General features: G+C 38.3%; 1 protein-coding gene across 2 annotated transcripts in view; it reads right to left on the reverse strand.

Annotated features, from left to right (window-relative positions):
• Nucleotides 1–8,574: 8,574 nt before the first annotated feature.
• The window catches only part of LOC132828826 (BTB/POZ domain-containing protein 2-like), a 45,235-nt gene continuing 28,240 nt past the window's right edge, over nucleotides 8,575–25,569 (reverse strand). For both annotated transcript variants that reach the window (XM_060845976.1, XM_060845975.1), the window contains exons 4-8: nucleotides 23,428–23,625; nucleotides 19,235–19,427; nucleotides 17,596–17,683; nucleotides 15,354–15,500; nucleotides 8,575–13,774 (exon numbers count right to left, since the gene is read on the reverse strand). In XM_060845976.1, coding sequence (XP_060701959.1) covers nucleotides 13,613–13,774; nucleotides 15,354–15,500; nucleotides 17,596–17,683; nucleotides 19,235–19,427; nucleotides 23,428–23,625 — 788 coding nt within the window. In that variant the 3' untranslated portion in view covers nucleotides 8,575–13,612. The remainder of the gene's footprint in view (nucleotides 13,775–15,353; nucleotides 15,501–17,595; nucleotides 17,684–19,234; nucleotides 19,428–23,427; nucleotides 23,626–25,569) is intronic.

A 25,569-nucleotide genomic window follows, 5' to 3' on the forward strand; every position in this document is an offset into this window, starting at 1 on the left:
CTTCATCTGCTTCAGCTCATTTGCTGCTGTACCCTTGTTCACACCTTTATTATCTCCAGACTTGACTTTTCCAAAGTTTTCCTGACTCATCTCCCACATTCAAGATCATTCAAAACTCTGCTACCTATGTGTCAACTCATCCAACGCAGCTGCTCTGTGTTACTTGTGTAGATTCTAAGCTCTGGAATTTCGTCCTTGCAGTTCTCTGCCTCTGTACATCATTTTCCTCCTTTGAGGTAGATGTTCATTACAAATTTCCATTTTGACCTAGCTTTTGATCATCTGACCTAACATCATCTTATGTGGTTTTGTTTTTGTTTGATAGTGCTCCTCGAAAGTGCCTTAAAATGTTTCATTACATTTAAGATACAATACAAATATAACTTGTTGTTGGTGGTGGAACTGGTGTCTTGAAGGCTGTGAAATGTTCAGTTAAAATATCATGTTCCTCGAGTTGGAATTGACTTCCAATGGAAAACTGAAGCTGAGGACAGCCTGGAGTCGAGTCCAAGTTGGAGTGAGGTAAAGCATTAGAACAACCAGCAGCTGAAAGTTTAGGGTTGCGATGTGAACGGAAAGTGCTCCCCCTGCCTACATTTGATTTCTCCTGTGTAGAGGAGACCTCATTGTGAACAGTGTGTACAGTATATTAATAATTCCTGGGAAATGACAAAATTGGTTGAAACTTTTCATCTTGCACTCATCAGGATAATTTGCAAGAAATATAAAGTAAAGGGCAAATGACTTTTGTGTTCCACTCAGTATTTACCTCTCCAACCGCATAAATCACTGAACTGTTTACTTACTAATCTACTCTTGCCAAAGTTTCTTAGAAGCTATTTCTTCAATTGTTAGGTTGGTTATTCTACCCTTATTTTTCTTTTCTCCTCCTGCTCAGAATGATTCTTCCTACTTTGTCAATTACCTTGAGACTATTACAGCCCCAACATAAAAACTCTCATTGACGTGGAAAGTATTTTACTGTAGTCGCAATGATTTTAAGTCTTCTCACCCGGGCAAATACAGATAACCCTTAAAGAAACTGAAGGGAAATTGAATTTTCTTGATGCTCATTTATAGGTAATTGGTATAATATCTTAGCAATATTACAAAATAACACCTAAATAAACAGTTCCAATGGCACAACCTCATAGATACCTTGTAGCACTTTTTTTTAGCGATGGAGAAATGAGGGACTAGTACTTACATTCTTGGCACATAAAAGAGTGTTCCTCAGAGCAATTTTCATCATTCCATTCGCTGTTACTGAGCATCAAAACACAGTTCTCTGCTCCGAAGATGAAGGAGGAGTAGTTGTTGGGTTCTCCCTCTGCCCAGTTGGTGGATGAGACCATTTTACCTGTGCCACTGTAGCACCAGATTGAGTTACGTTTTGACACACCAATCCAGACTTCTTTGCCACTTGCAACTGATGACAGATAATGCTGCAGATTCTCATTGTAGATTTCAGCTACTCCATCATATGTCCAAGTGCAATATTCCCAGGAACTTTCAAATGATCTTGCACCCCATTGTAACCTATAGACTACACTTTCAGACATGTATAGATAATCTGAAAACATGAAAAAAAACTTCTTTTAAATACCATGGATAAAACATATTTGTAACTATGATGCCCAATGAATAGACTTTAATTCTTTGAGACATTGTAACCACAAAGACTGATCAAGCCGCATTTTCTTACTTGACCGATACATTTAGATTCATAAATTTGATTGTAAATAAACAAATTAGCATTTACATCAGAACAATTGTTTAGTGACAAAGATAAGAGCATGGCATGCATATCTTACCAGACGTAAAAAGGATTGTGATAGTATTGATCCACATGCTGACAGAATTGAACCCAATGAAAACAAAGAATTGCTTCATTTACATAAACAGCTTGAATTTAAGAAAGAATGACCCAACAATCCTTGACTGTGAAAAGAAGTCAGTTACTGAATGAATAACCAATTTTAAATCAAATAAACTAGTGCTATAACTTGGATTATACTTAATTGGATTATAGATAGGGTATAATTAAACTGAAGTTAAAAAACAAACCTGAAAATATTTTGACATTGTTCCTCCCTTTCCTGGTAGACCTTGGTACAGCCCATGTCCAGTGTGGTTTCTCTAATTACTTAAGGAAACATTTTCTGAAAAATAGATTGAAGAACTGGAGAAAGTTTAAGGAAGATTTATAAGGATGATGCTAACATATGAAACATATGAATTAGGAACAGGTATAGGCCATTCAGCCCCTTCACCTTGATCCTATTCAATTGGATAACAGGTGACCTGGTTGTGGCTTCCACCCTGTTTTCCAACCTACTTCCAATAATCACTGGCTCCATTGTTAGATAAGAATCTATTTATTTCTGCCGTAACAGTATTCAATGATTCTACCTCTACTGCTAGGTAATGAAGTTATATATTCATGACCCTCCTGAGAGAAAAAAATCTTCTTCTTCTATATATTAAAAGGAGACCCGTATTTATAAATTGCATCCTTTTGTTCTTTTCTCTCCTATAAAAGGTAACATCCCTTCAGATTCACCCTGTCAAGTCCCTTTAGGATATAATATGTTTCAATAAGGAACATGGATAGGCGATTCAGTCTGCCAAATTGGCAACTAGCTCATGGCCGATCATTTGCTCTAATTTATTTTTTTCACACTACCTCTGTATTCCTTTGATATCTTTGTCTCCGGAAACCCAACAATTTCTGTGATGAACATGTTGAATGTCTAAATTTTCACAGGTCTGTGATATTGTGTTCACTATTTCCCAAAGATTTCTTTATAGCAAGGCTACAAATTATTAGCCTTTTCATTGTACAATATTAAATCCAAAATAGCCTGGTCTCTGATAGGCTTTTCAACATATTGCTCCAGAAACTCATCTCCTCCATGCCTCAGGAATTCATCCTCCACTGTATTACTGCTGATTTAGTTAATGAGTAGTTGTATAAATTGAAGTCACACATTACTGCTGTATGACCAACATGAAATGCATATTTAATTTGTTCATTTATACTGTGTCCAATAATTCAACGTCTTGTTCCTTCAATCAAAGTTCTTCTCTTACTAATGTACTGATTTTGTTCCTTATTCAGACTGCCAGCTCACCTCCTTTTCCTTTTTGCCTATCCTTCTAAGTGCTCAGTATCCTGGAGTATTCAGTTCACAATTCTGGTTATCCTGTAACGATGGTCTCTGTAATGGCAATTAAATCATATCTCAGTTGGGCATTCAAATGTACAATCAAATAGAAAGCTGGGAAATTTGTTTTTGTATTGTTATTTTTGATCAAACCTATTTTAGATTTGCCCCTACTTCCTCTGTCTTCTATTTTTTACTTCTACTTTTTTTTAGATTAGATTAGATTAGCCCACACCAACCCACCAAAGTGCACCCCACCCATTCCCCTTTACCTAACACTACAGGCAATTTAGCATGACCAATTCCCCTAACCTGCACATCTTTGGATTGTGGGAGGAAACCAGAGCACCCCGAGGAAACCCACGCAGACACAGGGAGAATGTGCAAACTCCACACAGTCAGTTGCCTGAGTCAGGAATTGAACCCAGGTCTCTGGCGCTGTGAGGCAGCAGTGCTAACCACTGTGCCACCGTGCCACCCATGCTTCCTTTTATTAATTTTGCTTCCTTCGAATGTGACCTCCCTCTCAGGTTCACATCCTCTTATCCATCAAGTTTAAACCTTCCTGAACACAGAGGCTCAGTGGTTAGCACTGCTACCTCACAGTGCCAGGGTCCCAGGTTTGATCCCAGCATCGGGGGATTGGCTGGGTGGAGATTGCACATTATCCCTATGTCTGTGCGGGTTTGCTCCGGTTTCCTCCCACAGTCCAAAGATATGCCAGTCAGGTGAATTGGCTGTGCTAAAATTGCCCATAGTGATAGGTGCATTAGTCAGAGGGAAGTGGGTCTGGGTGGGCTACTCTTTGGAGGGTCAGTGTGCACTGGTTGGGCCGAATGGCCTGTTTCCACACTGTAGGATATCTAATCTAATCAAATCTAAAACTGCTTAATCTGTCAGTGTTAGTCCTGCTAAGACGCAGTCTGCCTGTCTTGTACATGTTTCAACCAGCCCAAAACTGGTCCCAATGCTTCTGAAATCTAATGTTCTCACTCCTCTTCCAGTTCTCCAGCCATGTGTTCAATCAATCAATCCTCCCTTCTCGATGCTCACTCGCATGTGCAACAAGATATAATCCAGAGTTTATACTTTGGACATCCAGAATTTGCAAGCTAAATGAAAACAATTCGGATGCCAGATGCATATATGTTTGCACAACTCTAGAGTTTAATTCCACAATATAAGTAGGACTCACCCAAAATGATATTTGGCAGTATAGTTTGACATTCTACTTGCAACAGTAACATTCCATCAAAGTGATTTGACAGTTGAGTTTTGGATTTGCTAATACCCCTGAATATCTTTAAACTTTAGTCATAACTACTCCAATGCAATTCATAGAATATCTATGCTATTATTCCTGCACAGGTTTCACTCCTTCCTGCACTACTGTTTACATTCTTAAGATAGGTGTGAAAGGTTCCATAACACAACTGGGAAAGCAGGGAGCTCACCACCATTCGTCCTTCAATTGATGCTGCCAAAAATAGATTAACCTGCTATTGCTTTGTTTCACTGGCTTCATTATCTACATTTGGGTGAATTAAGTATATTTTGCAGCAGCTGCTGTGGTGGGTTTTGAACCCACAACTCAGAACCATTTCCAAGGAAGGGAGGCTTAAAGCAGGACACTGTAGGTCAGTCAGAATTGAGCATTAAAGAAATTAAAACTGGGCACTTGGAAAAAACTCAAAAAAGTGGGGAGAATAAGCATGATTTTGTGAAAGATATGTCATGTTTAATCAATTAATTAGATTTCTTTGAAGGGTTAACATGTGTTGTGGATAAATAGGAGATAGTTGTCATCGTCAGCAATCCCTCACTTACGAGTATGATTGTCCACCTAGGAAATTCCATGTTACTGGTCATGGGTTCTGTGGATCTTCGCATGGCTGATGAATTTGATCCTACAGCCACATTTCCAAGAATACTTTTGGCAGGTGTTTCCTCACGATGGATTTGATCCAGGTAGCTGCTTTGTGCTTTGTTTTTTTTTAAAACGTGGGAATCCTGTTCCACATCAATAGTCACACTGATCAAAGATAGATCTAGTTTCAGTGGCAAGGAAACTTTGACAAATGTGTAACTGCAGCCTTTACCAGCTGTTGATATAACACACAATTATCTTCTACCTGGATCACTACTGAGTACTTGTTTGGGTTGTTCATTGTATGGTTCCTCCCCTCTGACCTTACCATCGCGGGTGACCCTGCTCACGGCTGAGAGCATCAGCAGGATCAATGGAACACTCAAGCCTCTCAACCATAGAAAGATAAACTTTGCTTGAATGGCCAGAGAGCATTTGATATTGTCACATCTAAGGTTATTAGATGAGATTAGATTCCCTACAGTATGGAAACAGGCCCTTCAGCCCAACAAGTCCACACCGCCCATCCGAAGATTAACCCACCCAGACCCATTTCCCTCTGACTAATGCACCTAACCTATGGGCAATTTAGCATGGCCAATTCACCTAACCTGCATATCTTTTGGACTGTGGGAGGAAACCAGAGCAAACCCACGCAGACATGGGGAGAACATGCAAACTCCACACAGACATTAGCCTGAGGCTGGAATCGAACCTGGGACCCTGGTGCTGTGAGGTAGCAGTGCTAACCACTGAACCACCATGCCGCCCCATTGAGGGAGTTATAGGCTCATGTTGTAAGAGGTAGCATAAATGGAATATTTTCTGACTAGTGGGAAACAAGATGCTTATTGCCAAAATGTGTAAATTGATCCTTGTCTAATTAGCAGGTTGTGATAAATGGAGTCTCACAGGGGTTAATGCTGAATCCTAAACATTTTACAATTTACTTAGATGCAGGGAGTGATGACATGGTAACTTGATGCACAGATGACATCAAGGTAAGTATAAAAGCAAAGTGCTGTGGATGATGGAGATCTGCATTTCCTTTCACCAATGTGGAAAAGGCTACAAATACAGTAGACCAGATTAGAAGTATAACTAAGTTGCTGCTTCAGTTGGAAGGTGTTTTGGGGCCCTTGGAGAATGAGCTCAGAGGAAGGAAAAGGCCAATTGGTACATTTTCTGCAATTGGCAAAACGAAATGCAGATTAGGGAACATTTTGCTGGAAGGCCTCTGCTTGGTCCTAGAATGACACTGACCTTCCAGTCACTTGCCAATACTCACCTTGTTCTCATGTTAATCTAGGCTTGCAGCAGCGTTCCAGTGAAGTCCAATGCAAGCTGAAGAAACAGCATATCACTTTCAACTTTATGGCCTTCATGGCTCAACATTGAGTTCAATAACTCCAGACCATGAATACTATCCTACAATTAAATTATAAACCTTGATTGCATGGATTTATTCTCAGCAGAGCTGACCTGTTTTTCTGTTATTAACATCTATTCTGTATCCATATTAAATTAAAAATCACACACGCCAGGTTATAGTCCAACAGGTTTAATTGGAAGCACTAGCTTTCAGAGCGCCACTCCTTCATCAGGTGGTTGTGGAGAACACAATTGTAAGGCAATTCTGTGCCTTACAATTGTGCCCTCCACAATCTGATGAAGGAGCAGCGCTCCGAAAGCTAGTGTGCTTCCAATTAAACCTGTTGGACTATAACCTGGCGTTGTGAGATTTTTAACTTTGTACACCCCAGTCCAACACCGGCATCTCCAAATCATGGCATCCATATTACTTCTCTACTACCATTATCCTTTGCTTTTTGCTCTAGGCACTCTCACCAGCATTTTCATTTGCTCCACCACTTTATCAAAAGTATAAAAAGCATAATTTCCCAAAACCCCTCAGTTCCAATTAAGTCATATTGGGCTTGGGAACATTGGAACAACAGTCGTCCATTCAGGCTCTCAAGCCTGTTACATCATGGAGAGAGATCATGGCTGATCCTTGGCCTGACTTCACATATCTGCCTTTGGCCTATACCCCTTAATATCTTTGCTTAACAAAATTGTATCTCCAAATTAAAATTAACTTTGGGGTTTTTCTCTCACTGCATCAATGCTGCCAGACCTGCTGGGTTTCCATTGCATTTTCTGGTTATACGTAGGAAAGTATGTTGTGAAGGAGAGAATTTTGCAGGTATAGACAGGCTTAGCAGGTGGGCAGAATTCTGGCATATAATGTGGGAAATATGATGTTGTTCACTTTGACATGAAGAATGTAAAAGCATATAATTCTGAAAATGGAGAACAGCTGTGGAATCCTGATGTGAAGGATAAAAATATTCTAGTGCATGGATCACAAAAGGTTCGTACACAGGTACAGCATCTAATCAAGAAGCCAAATGGATTCAACCCACAGAAGTAGCGGAATTGGACATAATTTCCTCTTTGTTGAAGTGTAACATCTTTTTAAGATTGCACTTGAATACAGTCTAGATTCCCTTTCTTAAGCAAAGATATAGATGCATTGAAGACAGATCAGAGGTCTTCCAGGTCGATAACCGGAATGAGTGGTTGTCTGATGAAGATACATTAGACAGCCTGGACATTTTTATTAGCAAATGGACTGAAACAAAAACACAGAAGTAGGATATATACCATTTGAGACTCTTCTATGATTCAATATGATCATGACAAATCATCCACCTCATTACCCTGTCCCTGTTTTCTCCTCTACTTGGAAAAATAGAAAACAGGGGCTGTAGGAAGAAATTTGTAGTGTATAACACATATTGTAATACTCTTGTGAATCAGTCCAGAACAAGGTATCACCATTTTAGGAGCACAATGACCTTTCTTCTCTGAAGGTTGTTCAACTTTGTAACTCTGCCACAAAAGACAATGGAAGTAGTGAATGTAAACCGTTAAGGCAGAGTCAGATAGATTTCTGTTAGGCAAGGGGATAAAAAAAAATTTGGGGATAGATGAGAAAGTGGAATTTAACAGAGGCAGTGGCTGAACTAGTCGACAGAACAGGTTAAAGAGGTCAAATAGACTAATCTATTTTAAATTATTCAGTGAATACAAGTCCAGTGGCTTTATCACCATTGTCTCCCCTACAAACCAATTACCATATTTTTCTACATTACTGATTTTTTTTTCAAACAAACAATCACCAGTTTAAAATGTGCCATTAAAAACTCAGAGTTCAGTAACATTTCAGAATTCCTAAGGGTCACTAGACTCAAATTGTTCACTTTTCTCTTCATATCTGCTACCACACTTGCTGAGATTCTCCAGCAAACTTCAGTTTTTGTTTGCCTCTGATCTCCAACATCTGCAGTTTTGCTTTATTTTTAATAATTCTTTTTTGTTCAGGCCATTAGTTTTATAAAAGGTAAGGCTTTTGAAATTCAAGTCATTCCTGCAAAGAATGATCTTTGGTTGCAAACTTTATTTTAACGGACACTGCAATATTTAGATGCACTGGACAATAACATGAATTACACAGGATTGATTTTTAAAGTTCTTTATTTGTAACAAAGTAGATTTGTGAAACAACTTTTACTGAGCTTTGTACTTCAACTATCATACCGTTAGGATGTATCAAACAATTTGTTTGCCACAGTGATTTCTTCTTTTAAAATGGTGTCATCCTACTTGTAACATGCACACATTGACATTACTTGAGGATGTGAAGCAGTTTTAAATGCAGCAATCCATACAAATCCATGAATAAGATTCAAACTGTTATATATAAAAATAACAGATAGGAGGAGTAAAAGCATTCAGTCTCTGGGGTTGATACTATGTATGCATCATTCAAACTTCAGTCAGAACCCCTGATAGTACAACTACTAGGCTAACTCCCTCCTATCAATGCATTAATCTATACACCTCAATAGTATAGTCAAAGAATCGTGGATGGCCTTTAGCAGGATCCATTCCTTATGCACTTTATGCCATTAACACAACCCAGGTGCAAATGATCAAAACTATGTTTGATCGGTTGCACTCCGGGCTGAATTTCTAGTGCCAAGTGAGGAGAACCATAATGAACTTGCAATTTCTTACCAAAAACATCCTAACATTCATTGACCAACTTGCTCGCTTGCTTCCTTTCATAACAGCCTCTCGGAAGAGGCAATTAGGTTACTATACATCCCAAGAACTTTGTGCACCTGTAGTCCAAATGAAGTCATAGACATGTAAAATAGAAATAAAACCAAAATACACTATGGTTTTAAGTATTCTACATTGTATAGCAGGACTGCACTGTAGTACCCCTTATGGTCAACTAATAGCACTGTTAGAAACAGTGATCTCTATAAATTTATGGATCTACAGTGGTTTGTAAAGTGCATATTAATATAGAGTAACTACATTTTATGATCATAAAATTCAGTTTAAAAATGCTAAATGGCCACAAAAAGCTAATGGAGCTACTGCATGTACTGACAAGTTTTCTCCTTTTAATTTAAAATAAAACCAAACTGAAAACAAAGTTTCAGAGAGCTGCAAATCAGTCAAGCCATGAACAGTTAGCCCCACTGTAGTGTATTTTTTTTTAAGGTCTGGGTTATTGAAAGGGGACAAGGAGGTTGTTGCAACAATATCCTGTAGACTTTACCAAGTTACGCACGAGTTTTGACAAAATCAATTTGAAGGAACATTCTTTTGGAATCAATACTATACGGCTTCACATTCAGGATGCAGCCTGAATCATATTGTCACTTATCTATTTTGGGAATGTTCGGATACTCAATGTTTTAAGTTTAAATTTATGTTGCAAACTAATCTGCATGATTTTGAATTTAAAGTTTTCCAATACAAAGCCTATTTAAAATGTCTGTACTGTATACTGTATTGGTGAATTTACACACTGATTCAATCATACGCAATACCACACTACACACTTCCACATCTTCCTGAATTGTAGACATCTTTACAAGATGGGCTCTCAAAGCTTATGAAATGAGAATACATTTAGGATAAGTTTACTGATCATTTTACACATTCATTGTACAGCATCTAAGATTCTAAAATACTCCTTTTTAATTTACATGATATATTTGCTTGCGAATGCTAACAGGCAGTTTTCTAAAATAAAAAAAATTACCAATACATTCATAGTCTAGAAAAAGCAAAAGTTATTTTAAAGTAATGCCACGGTTTGTGTATTGGTTGATGAAAGGGCCACAACAAAGTTGCTGTTCAGCAAGCCTTCAAGTTTCAGTGCATCACTATGGTGGCTAACTGCTGATGTGACAAGTTTTTATTCCAGTTTTCCAATTATACAGAGCTCCACGTGGTAGCTGATTCCAGTAGATTAAATAACGTATTAGTTTATCAAATGCACAGAAATGATACTTTAGAAATCAGCAGCAAATAAAAGGAGTTACTTCCTAGCTGCAAATCAGACACAGCCTACTAGTGAACAAAGTTATCTACTTGTACAAAGCTGCATTCTGCAGCTCTCCTGTTACAACCTTTGAAAAACTAATATCATTTCAGAAATTTAGATTTTGTTTTAAATAGAATCTGTCAGGGGAGATAAACAGTTCACAATTTTGAATAAAGCTGAATTTTGTGGTTTTAAATGGGTCCCTCATCTTTAAAATTAGTCTCAAATGATCAAGTTTAGAACAGTTTAACAATGGTAGGGTGAGAGAACAAAAAAAAAAGTCTCATTCGTATTTTATCTTTCTTAGCATCTTACCCTTCCCTCATTTAGCTATTTTTATTTTTGCACATAATACTTTAGTACTCATTAATTACTGCAATGTATATTACTTCACAAAAGTAGTAACATTTTTAGGTTTCATTTTAAAACAATTTTGAACCTTAAAATCTTGTAGTCACAACTATGATGTGTGCTTTGCTGGCTGACAACCATGTATCACAGCATACTACTGTTCAATTTATAAACTTCCGTTTCAAGGAAATCAATCCAAACCCCTTTCTGCCCCCACAAAGAAAACATCAAAACACTGATTGTTTAAGCATAAGGAATGTGCCAAAAATATGTTTACTTTTTAAAGAAGCAAACTAGTATATTAGCTATTTCACAGTACAGGCAATGAATCTGCATTTTGCAGGTCCCTGAATTCTACTCCAAGGTATTTTTGAAATTGTTATGATAAAATCGTTGAACGCCTTACAAATCACAAGAATTTTAGGGGCCAACAGATTTTATTTTGTGGTGGGGTTGGGGTGAACAAAAGGTCTTGAATGAGGGCAATCCATTTCCTCTATCACAAACCAGATTTAATCCCAATGGAAAAAGAAAATCTATACACAGGGTTAGGGATCAAAGTAGTCTTCCTGATATCTGCTAGATAAAAAAAAAATAGCGCCAAATCTTATTTTACAAAGCAAGAATTAAATTTCAAGTGGCCAGAACTACCAGTTTTACACCAATATAGTTGGCTAATTAGCACCATTGTCTGTTCAGCTTTCCACATACAAATATTAACACCATAAATATTTTACAATGCCTTTAGTTATGAAAGTATTCTGCACCTAGTTTATCAAAAGGTGCCTGCACAGCAACATGTACATTAGAACTGCACTTGTGAATAGAGCACCAATACAACTAAAAGAAGAAAAATGCTAACTGTTCTTGAAAGAAGAATGATTGTGTGTGTTTACTCCCGCTAGCACTAAAAGTGGCTAAACTTCTAGAAAACATTTTAAAATATTTTGCTGCACTATTGTTGACAGTTGATAAGACAAAATGAAAAACGAACTGACTATCTTCTCTGCATGACTCATTGAAAGAGACGTGTTTAATTGCTAAAAGAGTCACGTCAGCCGTTCAACTCCACAGTTGATTTAAAAAGGTACAAGGGGCAACAGCTGGGTCATAGGATTAGAGTAAATGGGTCCAAATCTAGAGCCAGCACTGGTATAGATACATGAACCAATGAGTGGCTCTCATACTGAGAAGGTATGACATTTCTTTTCAAATCAGGTTTGAATATAAATGCATTTTGAAATGAACGTTGCCTTACTGGTAATTTGAAACTAATGCAGTATCCATTAAACCTTTCATGGCAAACTTGCATAATATAGCAAATCATAATAAGTTACATTCTCCTTAATAACAGACTTTCACAATTATCCGGAGCTTAACAGGTAGTGGTTGGGGTTTTGGAGGGGGGGGGGGTGGTTGAGAGAGATGTTGTTGAGCAAAGGGAAAAAAAAATACAAATCAAATATTTCCACAAGATATTCTGTGTATAACACATTTGAGGAAATGCAAGAAGTTAGCATAATCAGCTCTTAGGTGCAGGAGTTGTGTGGGGAATGGGATCTTTATTTCAAACTGTTTACATTCCTTAGGTTGGTGCTATATGCTAGAAATGTAAAACAGCACTCTATTATTCTTCTGATTGTTTAATCTGCTTTTATACTGTCATCCCTTCTAATCAGAGATCATCATCTGCTGAAAGCTGTCTTGTCAATTACATCTTGTTCACAGATTTGCCACGGTTCTGATTCAGATCCCACTTGATCATGAAAACGAAGGGGATTGCAGCTCTGCCAACTCAATAGCATTTTCACTGAAATACAGAGTGCATGACACTAAAGTGGGCAGTATAAAGGGCAGGAATAGAACGCTGAGTGAGTGGCAACCTGTATTTATTTTGAACTGTAGTTATTGTGTGATGTTTGTTAAATGGAGTACAAAATCACCTTTAACTTGGAAAAAACATGCGTATTTTTCTATAATCTTACTAAACATATGTACTTTTGCTATAATTATATATCAAGATCAGAAAAACATTGATCACAATTTGACAAGGTTATTAATTAGGTAATGTTCCTGGAAATTGGGCCCACACAGCTTTCAAACTCACATAATTATGGTAATAGTCCAAAAATAATTTGAGTGAAATGTTTGGTACACCAGTTACAAATGTTAACAGCTATTGAGCTGAAAATGGATTAGTACATACTGCAGGTTTCTAATTACAATGTAATGCTGATGAACATTCTCATTTTATTTACTAATTCACTTCATTAAACATTACAAGTTAACACACTCCCTTTTTAAAATCTTGATATTGTTTCTTTTATCACAGACTTCTGGTCCAATCCCAAGGTTTTTACAGAACATGTTATGTATGCTTATTTGAAGCTCTTCTCTCGTCAGTGTAATGTCTTTGGCCTTGACCACCACCACCACAAAAAAGGTCCTTCTTTATTGTCATAACACTTTGGTTGTTTAAACTGAAACTTCAAGGCTTAAATACTTAGCTTTGCTACAGCCCTGGTTACATAAGTGCTTTTCACACATCAATAAGCAAAATGTTTGCTTAGAATTGGCACCACAATATCAATACTCCCGTATTCTGTGACAATACAGAGCTGGGGTGGGGAGAGAGCAAGGAAAAAAAGCTTGTTTCTTTACATTGCCAGCCAATAACATTTAAAAATAAAGCACAATATTCAAAACCTGTGCCTAGCGGTAGGCACATTACTCTTCATTTCAAATATACAGTAGCATACCACCAGTTTGTATTTGACAGATTAGCCAAGGCCTCTGAGGACTTGCTGAGCTCAACTACGTGTAAAAGATAATCTCCGGAACCTGTCCATCTTCTACTGATGTTCCATTATTATTTCCAGCAGCATAACAGAAAGTGAAGACTGTTTTCGTGCCCGTTGTCGGAGATTCATGGATGACTTTACGAAGACCTTTTGTTCCATAGTGTGAATCTGGACCCTGTACATGTATAAACAAAAACAAAATCACTCAAATAATCTTCAGGATCAAGACAAAAAAAAATTGTACCATAGAGCCATAAAAATAATCAAATTTAACTGAAAATTACTTAAGTAATCTTAAAACTGTAACAGTCATATTCAAACAAGCTTGAAGACACAGAAGGCGGTGTTATCTCAACTATGCAGGTTGAATCAGAGTATAATGAACTCATCTGTCTAATGCATTTATTGTACAATTTGGAGGAATGGAACGGCAGAGAAGACAATTGAGGCACCTTTCCACTTAGGAAAGGGATTAAAAAAAGTGAGGGGCTCCAAGATTTTCTTTCAGAATTAATAAGCAGTAAGTGAGTTTTGACAAGACTCAGGTTGAGGTTTTTGCTCACTGAGCTGGAAGGTTCATTTCCAGACATTTTGTTGCCCTACTAGGTAAAATCATCAGTGGGCCTTAGGAAAAATTCCCGCTTTCTATTTATATGTTTGGGTTTCTTTGGATTGGTGATGTCATTTCCAGTGAAGTCACTTCCGGTTCCTTTTCTCAGGGGGTGGTAGATGGGGTCTAACTCGATGGGTTTGTTGATAGAGTTCTGGTTGGAATGTCATGCTTCTAGGAATTCTCCTATTGTAACAATGTAACAAACACTACATTGGACAAACAGGCAGAAAACTAGCCATCAGGGTACATGAATATCAACTAGCCACAAAAAGACATGACTCTCTCTCACTAATATCCTCACACTGCTTCGACTGGGACAACACATCCATCCTAGGACAAGCCAAACAAATTCCTAGAAATGTGGCATTCCAACCAGAACTCTATCAACACAGAGTTAGACCCTATCTACCACCCCCTGAGAAAAGGAACTGGAAGTGACTTCACTGCCGGAAACAACATCGCCAACCTAAAGAAACCCAAACATTTAAATAGAAAGCAGAATTTTCAGCATTTCTTCACCTAAGGCCCACTGAGGATGTTCCCTAGTAAGGTAATGAAAATGTCTGGAAATGCACCTTCCAGCTTAGCGAGCAAACCTACATCCAAAAGTTCTGAAAGTACAACTTTAAGGGAAAAAGGGTACAGAACAGCTACCAGATCAAATAATCTAAGAAAAAAAGAAATGTCATCAGCAATCACTTGCCGACAAATATGATTGTCTACCCAGGAAATTTCATATCAGTGAAAGAGAAATGTACGTATGTTTTAAAGTAAAAAAGATAAATAGAAATAGAGACAAGAGTGACAGACAGGAAAGACATCTGGGAATAATTTAAACATCTTAAACCTTTGATAATGCTTGGATGAAAATGAAACACTTTTTAAACATACAAGTGATGTTACACCAAAATTAAGTTACAGTAAAATAAGTTTAATGTTAAGAATATAAGCTATGTTCATGGGCCACACTTTGCCTGAATTTCCACTGTGTTATTGCCAGTAGCTAGTAGACCAATGAACATTCACAGACAAATTTCAACAACTTAAAGCCAATTTTGAAAGAGATGATGCACCACTGACTTGCAGGAATTAACACAATGCAAATGCTAGTTTTTAAAAACAAACACGTTTCTTGCCATACCTTCAATGTAGCGCATGCAGTATAGTTAACATTGGGTAAAATCTCCACTGGTTCCTTGAACATAACCCTGAAAGTGTTGGATGATCCATCACAGCTGAAACCAGTGTCATTCTGTCCCAGAATCGTATTACTATCAGTATGTATAATCTAAAAAAAGAAACAAACATTATAAACGCTATCAGTAAAGAATATCTGTAAATTTAGAACTCATTATGAACAAAGCTATCACTGTATGAATGCAGGCTAAACTTATACAATGTAAATTCTTAGTAGTCAAACGCAAGTTAAATTAACAACATCAGCATCATAGAATGTTAATTGTAAATGTGTACAGATAAGTTGCAAAACCAAAAATTTACTAGTAATTGACATTAGAAAGCATTCCAAAGCAACCAAACTACTTGCAATGTATGTATGAAAATGCAGATAGCTGTAGCTTATACAGATAGTAACTTTTCACAAATCTCAGTAAGAGGAAGATATTTGCCATATAACACAACAGCTTGTAGCCAAACTTATTCTGAGTGTACTCCAGGCCTGTGGACAGTACCATAAAGGAGGTATTACATCATAGGAACTTGATTGAGAGGAGTTTATAAATAAATCACAAAGCCATCCTGAACTGGGTATAATCTCCAATTAATCCACCTGAGTATCACCATCCAAAGAACTGCAAAGTCCAAGAAGAGAGTCTATCACCTGCTCAAGGCACCCAAAAGAGATAGGTAATAACGTTATCTTTACCAGCTCCGCATTTCACAATTTAGGATTTTAAATAGCACTTGTGTACAACTTTCAAAGTGTGTTTGAGATAGTCTTATGATCTACTAGAATTTTATTTTAGTAGATATTTAATTTTAGAAATTTAGAAAAAATTTGAAGCTAAATGAAAGAGCAAGAGTTTTTTTTAAAAAAACAAAGGTTTAAAATATTCATGATGCAAATTAGTTGTCCCTATCCAGTTAATTCCATTTACTGTTACACTCATACTTCCTCATATAGTCAGAGGTACGGCTCGAAAACAGACCCTTTAATTCAACTCATCCATGCCGACCAAATATTCGAAATTAATCGAGTTTCATTTGCCAGCAATTGGCCCAAATCCCTTTTGTACCCATCTAGATACCTTTTAAATGTCTAACTATACCAGCTTCCACCACTTCCTCTGGCAGTTCATTCCACATACGCACCACCCTCTGGGTGAAAAAGTTGCCCCTTGGGTCCCTTTATATCTTTCCCCTCTCACCCTAAACCTATGCCCTCAAGTTCTGGACTCACCCAACCCAGCCCACAGCTCATGACATAGGGCTGCTTCAGGCACAGCCAACCCCATTTTCACCTGTTACCCCATGTTCAGCTTTTCTTTCTCCCTCCCTCACCACCGTCTAACTCTTTAGTTGCCTGACTGCTGTGCTCTCTCTCTTTCTGGGGCTCCATCTCCACCTACTGCAGGAAGAGTGGAGATACCGGTGTTGGACTGGAGTGGACAAAGTTAAAAATCACACAACACCAGGTTACGTTGGGAATACAAGTACAAGCTTCCAAATAAACTTGTTGGACTACATACTGTCCTCACCCACTATATGCAGCACTATTAGTTCTGATGAAGGGTAATCGAATCTTAAACATTATCACTGCTTTAACTCCACAGATGCTACCAAAGCTGTCGAGTTTCTCCAGACACCCTCTGTCCACACACTATTTTCTTACCATATATTTCTAAACTTATCTAGTAATGTTAATTGCCGTTTATCACAATTTATTTTGGTACAAAGTGACTTGTGTTAGCATTAGGAATAATTAGGGTATCAGTGTCACCTGTGGCTCAGTTCGAGACATTTTCAACTCAGAATCAGGCAGCTGTTGGCTAAGGTCCAACTCCAGAACATTTAATCCAAACTATCAGTGCATTACTGAGAGACTACATGGCCATCCTTTGGTTCAACTGCGAAACAGGAGCTGCATTTGCCCTTTTAAGATGAGCATGAGATTCCAATACCTTATGCCCTACCTTCTTCACAGCATTCTGACTCGTATTTATCCCTCAATCACCACAAATAGATTACATGTTCAATGTTATATTCATGTTCAAGACCCTTCTATGATCAAGCGAACTGTCAATATTTCCTATATTATACCAATAGCTAACTTAAAAAAAAAGCATAATTGGTTGTTAAATGTTCTAGGACAGGGACTTTCTATTCCTGAACAATGCTATATAAATCCAAAGTTTTTATTTTACCTGTATATTTACTTGATAGTCTGTGGGCCCATGTATTGATCCATACAAGCCAAACCCAACCACAAATATCCTTCTATTCACAGTAAACCTGTGGAATTAAAAAACAAAAAGATCATATTAGAACAGTTTAAATCCATGTCATCTTCCAATCAGAACAAAACTGACCAGTAAATTCCCAAATGGCATTTATATTGTAGGGAACATAATTCAACTGGTATTACTATACAATATTTCTCATATGATTTGCTAAATCATACTGATACTAAACTGCAGCTCTCAGTACATTCTATGTGGATGACAGTCCCTTTGACCTGATGTTACTTTTTGAAACTACACCTGAACTTCAGCTGTAGAGTTTCTTTTCAATTGGTGAAAATCTATTAGATTTTTAAAAACCCAAATAGCTGTGAAAAGGCAATCAGTGGATTTGGGACCTAAACTGACCAATGAGATAGCAGATCTTCCCACACTTCAAAAGTGTGAAGAGGTTTCACAATGATAAATGAATATTGAACAAATATCTTGCTTTGGCTTAGTTTAGCAAGTAAAAGAATTAGGCTTAAGACACCTTAAATTTCAGGTTGTTCAGGGATATGTAGGTTAGGTGCAACAGGAGAAAGTGAGCACTGCAGATGCTGGAGATTAGAGTAGAGAGTATGGTGCTGGAAAAGCACAGGTCATACAGCATCCGATGAGCACAAGCATGTTTCAGGCATAAGCCCTTCCTCAGGAAATCAGTAGTCAGGGATAAGTATAGGGTAGGAGAACGTGTTTGGATGGGTTACTCTTTGGAGGGTCAGCGCGGACCTGATGGGACAAATGGCCTGCTTCCACATTGTAGGGGGTCTTAAAAAGAGAAACACAACTTTGGATGGCGCTTTTTTAAAATCGAATAGTGACTTGCAAATTTAGTTTAAATAATAAGAACACAACTGCATCGGAATCATGCAACACATAAGGTGGCCAATTCTGATCTTTGAAATAGCTAATAAATTAATTGTTGCTTCCTAACCCTAAAAGTTTAAGTATATATCGTTTTTGAAAGTTATTAAATCAGTTCCTGGTTAGTGCTTAAGGTAGCATTCCAGATTGCAACACATTGCTATATATCCCCAAGAAAGTAATCTTAATTACTAATTAAGTAGGAACACATTTCCAAGCTTAGGTAAAGATGTCTAAAAATTGACTTTATATCATTAAGGTTGGGCTTCTGAAAACACTACCTATTCCAGAAATTCCCACTTTTGTTCCCTTCTTTGTTGTTCAAGTGCTGCTGATGGATATTTATTTATTGCACATGCAGTCCTTCATTGAAGTCTAGACACCATTAGCAATTTATTTGAACTTGCTGTGGGGGGTTTGCAGAGTAGTGACATGAAAAGTGGAACTTACAGTCAACCTTCTATTAGGGGAATCATTGGGTAACAATCTGAAACAGGAATCCTGGATGATTAATAGATCTACAGCAGATGAAAGGACTTTTGTACACAAAACACTACCTCAGTTTAGGTGTCCAATTCTCACAAATAAAGGAAGATCAAACACATGGGGCATCCAGAGTCCATGAATCTCAGCATCAAATTATTAATTCCTGTCACCACTGAACCTTAGGGAGATATACCCGAATAGAACCCCTTACCTTATTCGATCGCTTGTACCACTGTAGCCCCAACGGCTTTCCACTTGTTGGAAACGATTGATGCTACACTCTTTGCCTCTCAGACAACATCGAGGTCTGTCTATAAACTCTACTCTAGGCTTCGGGTTGACTGTAAAATGTAGAAAAAGACTAACAACTTCTCGGTCTGTTAGAATTCCTGACTGTGCAGGTCCTGTGGGAGGTAAAACATTTTATTTTATTCAGATTTCAGAAATTAGTTATCACAAAAACTAATTTTCCATTTGGCACAGACTCCAACAAATCAAGAAACTAAGCCATGGTGGTGATAGGGAATGGGCAACTGGTTTCAATTGCCCTATGTTCAGGGGGGAAAACAACAAAAAACTGATTGATATTTAGTGGGCTCCTCTGAAACATGCAAGTAGAAACCATGTGATGACTAGATCTCACAAACAAGGATCAAGAGTAGGGGACCCCACCCTTTTAGGCTGCTCTTCCTTTCAAGGAGATCATGACTCAATTGATTTTAACCTCTACCCATCTCAGGTGACAGTATCAGATGATGAGCCAGGACCAGACAGTCGATGTCCAGCGTCGGAGGGGGTGCAGGACCCAGTGTGACTATCTTGAGCACGGAGGCATCAGAAGTGATGGTGCTGGTGACAACAGAAAAAGGAGCACACTGCCAGGACCCTGGGGACAATATTGGACAGCAGTGACTGGAGAAGCAAATGGTCAAGTCTATCGATGGAATAGTACTGTCCATACCTCGGAGCCAGGAGACCTGGGTTCACGTCCCACCTGATTTATAGGCGTGTAAATAACTTTTCAGAATAGGTCAGGAAAAAAAACACTATTCCATTCCCCTTGCAATAAGCAACATGCCATTTGTTTTCCTAATCACTTGCTGCACCTGGAAGTGACCTTTGGGACATTCACATGCCACGATACCCAGATTCCTCTATCTCAAAATTAACATCTGTTTCTGTAAAAAGAAGTGGTGCTATGCTTTCTGCTAAGTAGAAAAGTTCATATGTTCCCATTTTATGCCCAATCTGTCAAATGTTTGCCCACTCATTCCCTGTCGAGCTTCATTTTATCCCCACTACAACATACCCTCTAACTTAACAATCATACATTTGGTCCCTTCATCCAAGTCATTGACAGATCATAAACAATTGAGATCCCAACGTTGATTCTATGCCACACTACTAATAACTATTTATTTATCTGAAAATGAACCATTAACTCTGTTAGCTAAATCCTTAAATGTTAAAAAATGTTATCCCAAACCATAGTCTCCTTTTTTTGTGTGTGGAGTAACCTTTGCTGTTGCACCTCACATGCCTTTTGGAAACCCAAGTACACCACATCTACAGGTTTCCCATTATCCACATTACTTATTACTTCTTTGTGCCCTCCAGTCCCAATTCCATAGCTACCACTCAAAACACCATGGACAGATATCAATGGCCACACGGAAGTGAAAAAAAAAGTGTAGATGGATGGTCAGTTCTGATAGTTCCATTCTCGTACGAGAACGGAACTGATTCAGTGTGAGGATGTACCTACTAGAGAAGGTGCAAACTTTGACCTACTCTTGGGAAATGTGGCAGAGCAGGTGACTGAGGTGTCAGCAAGGGAGCACTTTGGGGCCAGCAACCATAATTCTTTAAAAGGACATAATTCTTGGAAAGGACAGACTAGATGTAAAAGCTGAAGTTCTAAATTGGAGGAAGGCCAATTTTGACGGTATTAGGCAAGAACTTTCAAAAGATGATTGATGGCAGATGTTCACAGGTAAAAGGACAGCTGGAAAATGGGATGACTTCAGAAATGAAAGAATGAGAGTCCAGAAACAGTATATCCCTGTTAGGGTGAAAGGAAAGGCTGGTTAGTGTAGGGAATGCTGGATAACGAAACCCTCAATTTCTTTAGTTAAGAAGAGGAGAAAGCATAGGTCAGGTACAGACAGTATAAATCAAGTGAATCTTTAGAAGAGTATCAAGACAGTAGGAGTATACTGGGGGGGGGAAAATCAGGAGGGCTAAAAGGGGACATGAAATAGCTTTGGCAAATATAGAGTGAAAGAGAATCCAAAAGGTTTTTACAAATATAAAATCAACGATAAAAAGGATAACTAGGGAAAGAATAGGGCTCCTCAAAAGATCAGCAAGACGGCTTTTGTGTGGAGCTGCAGGAGATGGGGGAAGATACTAAATGAATATTTTGCATCAGTGTTTACTGTGGAAAAGGACATGGAAGATATAGAAATGTAGGGAACTAGATGATGACATTTTGAAAAATGCCCAAATTAGAGGAGTAAGTGCTGGATGTTTTGAAACACAAAAAGGTGGATAAATCCCCAAGACCTGATCAGGAGTACCCCAGAATTCAGTGGGAAGCTAGAAAAGTGATTGCTGGCCCCCTTGCTGAGATAGTCACAGGTGAGGTGCCAGAAGACTTGAGGTTGGCTAATGTGGTGCCACTGTTTAAGAAAGGTGGTAAGAACAAGTCAGGGAACTATAGACCGGTGAGCCTGACAGTGGTGGACAAGTTATTGGAGGGAATCCTGAGGGACAGGATGTATATATATTTGAGGAGAAAGTGAGGACTGCAGATGCTGGAGATCAGAGCTGAAAATGTATTGCTGGAAAAGCGCGGCAGGTCAGGCAGCATCCAAAGAGAAGAATCGACGTTTGAAGAAGGGCTTATGCCCAAAACGTCGATTCTCCTGCTCTTAGGATGCTGCCTGACCTGCTGCACTTTTCCAGCAACACATTTTCAGCTCTGCATATATATTTGGAAAGGTAAGGACTAATTAGAGATGGTCAACATGGCTTTGTGCGTGGGAAATCACGTCTCACAAACTTGATTGACTTTTTGTAGTAGTAACAAAGAGGATTGAGGAGGGCAGAGCAGTGGACGTGATCTACGTAAGGCATTCCACAAGGTTTCCCATAGGAGACTGGTTAGCAAGGTTCGTGCTCATGGAATACAGAGAATTAACCATTTGGATATAGAACAGGCTCAAAGGTAGAAGACAGAGGGTGGTGGTGGAGGGTTAGTTTTCAGACTGGAGACCTGTGACCAGTAGAGTGCCATAAGGATCAGTGCTGGGTCCACTACTTTGTCATTTTTATAAATGACTTGGACGTGACATAGGAAGTATATGACACCAAAATCGGAGGTGTAATGGATAGCGAAGAAGGTCATCTCAGATTACAATGGGATCTTGATCAGATGGGCCAATAGGCTGAGGAGTGGCAGATGGCGTTTAATTTAGATAAAACGCGAAAATGCGAGGTGCTGCATTTTGGGAAAGCAAATCTTAGCAGGACTTATACACTTAATGCTAAGGTCCTAGGGAGTGTTGCTGAACAAAGAGACCTTGGAGTGCAGGTTCATAGCTCCTTGAAAGTGGAGTCGCAGGTAGATAGGATAGTGAAGGCGGCATTTGGTATGCTTTCTTGTATTGGTCAGAGTATTGAGTACAGGAGTCAAGGGGTCATATTGCAGCTGTACAGGACATCGGTTAGGCCACTGTTGGAATATTGCATGCAATTCTGGTCTCCTTTCTATCTGAAAGATGTTGTGAAACTTGAAAGGGTTCAGAAAAGATTTACAAGGATGTTGCCAGGATTGGAGGATTTGAGCTAGAGGGAGAGGTTGAATAGGCGGAGGCTATTTTCCCTGGAGCTGAGGCTGAGGAGGTGACCTTATAGAGGTTTATACGATGAGGGGCATAGACAGGATAAATAGACAGTTTTCCCCCCTGGGTTAGGGAAGTCGAGAACTGGAGGGCATAGGTTTAGGATGAGAGGGGAAAGGGAAAAAAAAAAAAGAGACACCTAAGAGGCAAAATCTTCCACACAGAGGGTGGTATGTATATAGAATGAGCTGCCAGAGGAAGTGATGGAAGTTTGTACAATTGCCATTTGGATGGGATTGGAGGGATATGGGCTGGGTGCTGGCAGGTGGGACTAGATTTCGGTTAGGATATCTAGTCAGCATGGACAGGTTGGACTGAAGGGTCTGTTTCCATGCTGTACTTAATGCCTAGATGTACATAACACTGACATCTGAAGCACTAACTAAATTAAAACATACTACACAAGTTCAACAGTTTCATATAGGAGAGAACTGGACTACATAAAGTCTTAGAAATTCATTCATACTTTCAAGTATGAAATCATGCCAAAGTCAGTTACCTGCTGCAAACTCCTCAATGGTCATTAGAGGAAAACGAATCAGTGACAATGCTTTTCCTAACACTTTACGTTTGTTTTCAGGAGTAAGTTGAAGCTGCTGTCGTTGGCATTCTGCTTCTGCCCAGCGAACCACAGCATTAAATAACCGAATTTCTCGAATTCCAAGAGTGTCACGTTCTAGCACTGCCATCAGTGTATCTGTGAGACAAATGTTGAAGTCAGCAACTTGGAAGCCTCCAGATGAGACTTTTTCTTAGTAACAAATACACCACTCCAAAAAAAAGTATCCAAAAATCCTTAATCTCTGTCCCATATGCCAATGCATAAAATACTTAGTGCAACTCAAGTTCAGAAACCAATGTCCAAGACCAGAACTTTGATCGATAAGAATAAGTTCAAAAAGTTAGAGAGCTCCAAGTGCCAACTGCAGAGTTACAACACTATGACATATTGATGAAAATCCATCTGGATAATGTTAAAAATCACAACATCAGGTTTAGTCCAACAGATTTAATTGCAAGCACCAGCAACCATGAAGGGACCTGAAGGAGCAGTGCTCCAAAAGCTAGTGCTTCCAATTAAACCTGTTGGACTATAACCTGGTGTTGGGTGATTTTTAAACTTTGTACACATCACTATTTAGTTTTCACCATCTGTTGAATTCTCTTTTGAAATTCTACTGTAATTTATATTACGTCACTGGATGTTTAACAAAGTTTAAAAGAACAATAAGAAATTTTGGGAACTGAATCTGCAACTGACAAGTATGTGGGGGTACATTGTAAATCAATGCACAGGTAATCAGATTGTAGATGTATTTTTATTCTTTCAAAAGTCGTCATATTTCACATAAATTTAGATTGTAAATGGGCTTATGTTGTCATAAGCAAGTGGCTTTCAGAACCTTATTATATGACAACAAGTCAGATGATTTGGATTGGTGTGTTTGAGAGGAAATTTGCAAACAAAATGATATAGGTGCAGTATTTAAGATGGAATTGTAAGGTTGTTGGAGGAAGATATACTCAATGGCTGCAAAGGCTGTAAAATTCATTATCAGTTCCATTCTGTGTTATACAGGTCAATCATTGAATATTAATTCTTAAGTTAGAGAGTAAGGAAAATATGACATTATACACCTACTATATGGTTTGGTACTAGCATTTTGCTAAAAACCAAATAGAAGGACTAAATGTGAGATAAAATATTAGAAAGTGTCAGGGTCCACAATACGACAGAAATTCAAGTCCAGGTTACTATGCAATCAAACTTAGGACAAAATTTACATCTAACCATTAATCAGGCATATTACACTATATTTTTTCAAAAAAAACCTGGAGTAATTACGAACAGTTAACAAGATTTTTAGGAACTCGTTTATAGTAGTAAAACATGTACAAAACAGCCAACACACCCTGGAAGAAATTACTGTCTCCAGGATTCCTCTTGTCCATATAGTAGCAGTTACATCATTGAATCCACTAAATACTAGTTAATAAAGGAGAGTGAGAAATTCAAATCTGTTGTACAAACAATTAAATTTGGTGGTCGGGCTATTGGATGGTAAGTGATGAATAATCCTGAGGGGACCAAAAGATATTCCAGGTTTGACTGAGATTAAAATTTGGAATAATCACATATACAGAGGAAACTCGATTATCTGAATTTCACATTAATCGGCAAGATCACAAGGTCCTGATGCTTGGTTAAACTGTGTTATCCGGCATTTGATTATCCCGAACTTGATTTAAGGAATGAAATACACCCCACCTGTGTCCTTCCGATAATAGAGGTTCCACTGTACATTCATTTTTCTTTGAAATGGAATTTGGAATTGACTTTGACTATAAATAAAAATACTCAAGACTTGATACAGGTTGCCAAGACAGTCTTGAAATATGAAGTAGGACAGGAGAGTATCTGCTGTTTTGAAAGAACCCTTCCATCTCTGGGAGTCTTATTCATAATAAGATTATTCATTGCTGATTAATTATAACCACTGCATGTAAAAACTGGTCCAATGCGCTCTCTCTCTCAAAGCTCAAGACCATCAGAACTGAAAAATTCAAAATAACTTACCTCTCTACTCAGGGAAATATGGAGTTGTTTGTGTTTCCACACTGAACTGCTTAGACATTGCAT

Source organism: Hemiscyllium ocellatum, chromosome 28 (assembly GCF_020745735.1).
Source record: "Hemiscyllium ocellatum isolate sHemOce1 chromosome 28, sHemOce1.pat.X.cur, whole genome shotgun sequence".
Classification (NCBI taxonomy): Eukaryota; Metazoa; Chordata; class Chondrichthyes; order Orectolobiformes; family Hemiscylliidae; genus Hemiscyllium; species Hemiscyllium ocellatum.